This window comes from Lactuca sativa, chromosome 2, assembly GCF_002870075.4.
Source record: "Lactuca sativa cultivar Salinas chromosome 2, Lsat_Salinas_v11, whole genome shotgun sequence".
Taxonomy (NCBI): domain Eukaryota; kingdom Viridiplantae; phylum Streptophyta; class Magnoliopsida; order Asterales; family Asteraceae; genus Lactuca; species Lactuca sativa.
Window position 1 is genome coordinate 124,374,822 of NC_056624.2, and position 5,320 is coordinate 124,380,141.

The window sequence follows — 5,320 nt, forward strand, 5'->3', positions numbered from 1 at the left end:
ATAGAGAGAGAGAGAGAGAGAGAGAGAGAGAGATTGCATTTTTATTTTCTATTTTTTCTATTATAAAACAATTATAAAAATAAAATCAAAAAGACAAATTTTCTTTTTTATTTTTTTTAATCAGAAATATCTTTAAATAATAAAAAAAAAATGAAAAATAAAGGACAAATCCTCATAATAAAAAGTTGATAGCAATTTGAATCAAACTCGCAACAAAATGAAAAATCTGGTCTGATACTAGTCCAAATAATTTTTAAAAAATCACAAGACCATTTGTTGAGTTTACTCTTTGGAAAATCAGTAGGTAGAAATCTCATTTGAGCCAAGACACCAATTCAATACCGATCGTACTTGCAAACTAAAGTAAAAGGTTCATTGATCTATCCGAAGGGCAAATACCCGATGAGTTTTTTGGGTTAACTTTAAACCAACAGCTGTCAATGTGGAACTAACTAACTCATGTTGTAGAGATTTTGCCTTTTGGTTCGTAGGTCCCAATAACATAACTTGATGATATTACTTTCTAGCCGCTAAAAAAAATCACCTGATGGCTACTGGCTAGTAGCTCCACATAAGGAAAATTTGCTCACAATGTCGACAACTGTATTCGAATTAATATCTTAACAGCCCCGAAATAAATGAAATACCCTTTTTTTTTCCCTTTAAAATTATACGTGGGTTAACTTTACTTTTAGCAGTGACGTTAGCACTGACGTCAGCACTGACGTCATTATCCATCCCTATAATATACCTCAAATTAACCTGAGTAACAAGAACAGCAATGGCGGAACAACATAAATCATCCAATTCCAAGCCACCTCATGTTCTCCTTTTCCCCTTCCCATCGCAAGGCCACATTAACCCCCTCATCCAATTTGCTAAACGCCTACTCTCCAAAGGTGTCAAAACAACGCTCGTAACCACCATCTACACCTCAAAAACATCCCCCTCTTCAAACACCTCCATACCAATCGAACCCATTTCCGATGGATTTGACGAGGGTGGATACTTGAGCGCCGACAGCTCCGAAGCCTACGTCCAGAAGTTCCGGGAAGTGGGTTCGAAGTCACTAGCTGATCTGATCAAGAAGCTCGAGAGTGAGGGAAACCCCATTGATGCTATCGTTTATGATTCCTTCTTGGTTTGGGCTTTGGATGTGGCAACGCAGTTTGGTATCAATGGTGGTTGTTTCTTTACTCAAGCTTGTGCTGTACTGAACATCTATTATCATGTTCATAAAGAGCTTCTTTCGATCCCACCTGTTGCTACTGTTTCTCTTCCTGGATTGCCTCTGCAACTTCAACCATGGGAGACGCCATCTTTTGTTCAAGATCCTGGATCATACCCTGGTTGGGCTCATGGTGTGTTCAACCAGTTCTCCAATATTCATCTCGCTCGTTGGGTCTTCTCAACTACGTTCTACAAACTCGAGGAACAGGTTAGTTTTCTTTTTATTCTTTGGTTTAATCGCTGGTGAACATATATTTGTGACAACACTCAGGATCAGATTCTTTCTTTGATTGAATAGTGTCAACAATGGCTTTCAATCTCTTCTTTAAGCCCTATGAAATTATCTATTATTTGTTTCGAATATGTAGTACAATGGAACTAGAGGCGTTTGTAAGTTTTCATTTTTGGTTTTAAAACAAAAACGAACCAATCAGTAAGTTTTGTTTTTTAATAGATAAGAAACCAATGTCTTAATTCCGGGTATAATTTTCTAATATCTTTAGTTTTTGGTTCGGTTTTGTTTTTCCCGCATGTCCCAACTTTTGATAATTTTTTACATGTACAAATGTTGTAACGCGTCGCGTGATCTTCATACTTGTGTGTTGGATTTAGGTGATAGATTGGATGAGAAAGATGTGGGCATTGAAGGCAATAGGGCCAACGATTCCATCAATGTACCTTGACAAACAGCTGGAAGACGACTACGATTATGGGATGAGTCTATTTAAACCAAACCATATCGAATGCATGAAATGGCTAAATGACAAACCAAAGGGATCAGTAGTTTACGTGTCATTTGGGAGTGGAGGCAAACTTGAACCCGAACAAATGGAAGAAATTGCATGGGGTTTGAATGAAACTGACACAAATTTCTTATGGGTTGTAAGGGAAACCGAAAAGGAAAAGCTACCAAAAGGATATGTGGCAAGTAAGGGTTTGGTTGTAACATGGTGTAGACAAGTGGAGGTGTTAGCACATGAGTCAATAGGATGTTTTGTAACACATTGTGGGTTTAATTCAACTCTTGAAACATTAAGTTTGGGAGTACCTGTGGTGGGCATGCCTCAATGGACAGATCAACCAACAAATGCAAAATGCCTAGAGGAGATATGGGGTGTTGGAGTACAAGTTAAGGCAGATGAAAAGGGGATAGTGACACGAGAAAATTTAGTGTCGTGTATAAAGGAGATTATGGAGGGTGAGAGAGGAGTGGTAGCCAGAAGAAATGCAACCAAATGGAGGGATTTGGCTATACAAGCCGTAGGTGAAGGAGGGAGCTCGGACAAGGACATCGATGAATTTGTGTCTCAACTAAAAACATAATGTTTATTTGTGTTCTTGATTTTTCCATGCTATAGCTAGTTTGAAGGGATTATTCAATGAGTAATAAATCCAATTTTTTTGCATTTTATACCCAAAATATTTGTCCTCTTACCTATGCTTGTTTGGTGTGTCCAAGTGATACTAAAGCTAATGAGTGTGGTGTCAAACTTGTCATGGTCCACGTAGACACCACGCACCACGTCATTTTTATCATATTTTAGCCAAAACTTGTCATTTGTATGACGTAGGTTGACACACTTGTCATGCTATTTTTTTAAATTAATTTAGAAAATAAATATTGCAAACATATTATTTTTTTAAGAAAATAAATTCTATTAAAATAACATAGAAATTAAAAAAAAAATAGAAATTAAAAAAAATACACAGAAATTTAATTTAAAAAAAAAAAAACACTAGAAATTCGAACACACAACCCACTATAAATTAGAAGACAAAGACTTCAAATTTGACGTCATTTGGGTCTCTGCCTCACAATTTGTTAAAACTCAACAAACTTGAAATCATTATCAGTTTCAACACGGTAAGCCTCAAGAGCATTCTCTAGCAAAGTATTTTCGTTTTTACCATTTCTGGCTTCATGCATCACCTTACGAAACACAATGGTAAACCGAGTTGTGTGTGTGTTTCTCCATTTGATGTAGAGTAGATCTTTTCTGCGAGGTTGAATGTCTTGACGGTTGTAACTGTAGGCGAATCTACCCCAAAAGTAGTCGCAGGGTTGTCATTGTGGTTTGGACCTTCTACTACATCAATCCATGGACAAGCAAGTAAGATCTCTTCTTCAGTCGACCGAGCAATAGTCATTTCTAGTGATGAGGTGTAGAAGAAGATGGAAAAATAAGATAATAAAAAAGTTAAGAGAATAGAATTAAGGAGATTTAATTGGGGTGGAGAGTGAATAATGATAACGGTATTTATAGTTGAAGATTGAGGGTTTAAAATTTAAGATTTTGAAAAAACGGTTATATTTTTGAAATTGGGTATTTTTTTGGGAAAATTTGTATTTTTTGAAAGATGGAAATTGAATAATAATGGGAAAAAAATCAAACATATTCTGATCTCTCTCATCGGTGAAACGTAGCTGAGATAACGGTTCGAGCTCAGCAAGCAGAGGGGTCGGCCCAGTGTGTGTCGATGATGTCGAGGCCACTGTAACGCCCGTAGATATGGGCTAGTCAATTTAGTGACGATAAGCATCAAAAGTGACTTTTTGATAAAAGATTATTTAGAATGAATAATCTTAACTAAGTGTAGTGGTCGTGACAAGGATTCCGGATATATAAAAAATATCGAAATCCAAGTTATAACGAAAAAGTTATGACCTGTCGAAGTTTCGTGACAAAACAAATACGACACTGCGTGATGTAAATAGTGAATTTACAATAGAGCGATATTTAGTCTTAGTGATCTAAACATAACTCGTAGAATACGTTAAACCGAGAACATACATAAAAAGAACATCCAAATCTGTCTTCGTATGAGGAAGTTATGATTTTTCGAAGTTTCAACTTAGGAGTATGAAGCCCAAAGTTCGAATATGAGATCAAGTGATTTTTAGTTGAAATAATCTAAAAGAGAATCAAATATTTCGTTAATAGTAGTGCAACGGTAGAAAGACAAACGAAACGGATGTCAGATGAAGAATTTATGAATTTTTAACGGACTTTTCCTGTCCTGACCTACTAAAAATATAATATTAAAAATGAAGTCAAAATTAGCCGACAGAATCTAAATAAAAGTTGTAGAGCATAATCTCACCTACACGTGAATATAAAGAACGTCGAAAATGGAGCTCGTATGCGAAAGATATGAATTTCTGAAGTTCGGGGCACAAACTTCAACCTATGTCAGAACTCACGACGTGAAAATAGAGTTCACGATGTGAACTTAGTGATTGACACCTTCAGAGCCTGACAGACTGATGTCGCAACTATGCACTGGATGACGACCAAGTTCACGATGTGAACAAGCATGGTTCACGACGTGAATAGCAAAATGCAACCCTATAAATAGAAATCGAAGGCAGCCGGATTTGGTTGCTAATTTCTCAACCTCTCTCCTACTTTTCTCATTATTAAGCCTACTTTTATCCCCCCCGAAGTCCCGATAACATCCCGATACCCGAAGCAAGTCCCGAAGCCCCGAAGATCCCGAGAAAAAGAGTTTTCAAGCCGAAGCTCTGCCCGCGAGAAGTCCGGTTTCTGAGGAAACATTCCAGTTTCATCGAAGAATACTACTTGAAGAGCCATAGTGCTGTCCGATAATCATCTTATCAAGTGAGTGTGTAGTCTCTTTCATCTAACACATAGATATGAAATATTTTCTATAAAATACATGCTATGTGTTTATATATTGTTTGTCTAATTGAGATGGGTGTTAAATGAATGTTTTATATAGGTTTTAAACTACATATGTATTTTATATTTACGAATATGTTGGGTAAAACATGGGTAGATAAATGAGGTATGAAATATGTTATAGATAAATATCAGTAGTTGCACCACAACCTATAGATATTTTAAACCATGTTATACTCTAAACATCCTAGCAGCTGTGCAAAAAGGATAGTATTGGCAGAAGCGCCTAATAGTGAATGTCATAATCCTGGCAGATGCGCTTAAACGATATTGTTGGCAGTTATGCCATGTCATTGGCAGTCGCGCCTTATGCAACAACGGAATTTGTGCTTATTCCTTAAAATCAATCTTTAGGAATGAATGAATGAAGGATAAGTGATTCTTAGGGT

The 5,320-nt window shown here is 36.6% G+C and overlaps 1 protein-coding gene across 1 annotated transcript; it reads left to right on the forward strand.

The window, feature by feature from the left end:
• Positions 1-743: 743 nt before the first annotated feature.
• On the forward strand, positions 744-2,650 carry LOC111898626 (UDP-glycosyltransferase 74G1). The gene is made up of 2 exons (XM_023894527.3): positions 744-1,438; positions 1,843-2,650. The coding sequence occupies exons 1-2, from the start codon at positions 782-784 to the stop codon at positions 2,551-2,553; spliced, it is 1,368 nt and encodes a 455-aa protein (XP_023750295.1). The 5' UTR covers positions 744-781; the 3' UTR covers positions 2,554-2,650.
• The last annotated feature ends 2,670 nt before the right edge of the window (positions 2,651-5,320 follow it).

What these genes read in the sequence shown, in the direction of transcription:
- LOC111898626 (XM_023894527.3), top strand. Translation starts at nt 782, where the DNA reads ATGGCGGAACAACATAAATCATCCAATTCCAAGCCACCTCATGTTCTC. An exon ending in TCTACAAACTCGAGGAACAG is followed by an intron (nt 1,439 to 1,842) that starts GTTAGTTTTCTT and finishes TGTTGGATTTAG; the next exon opens with GTGATAGATTGGATGAGAAA.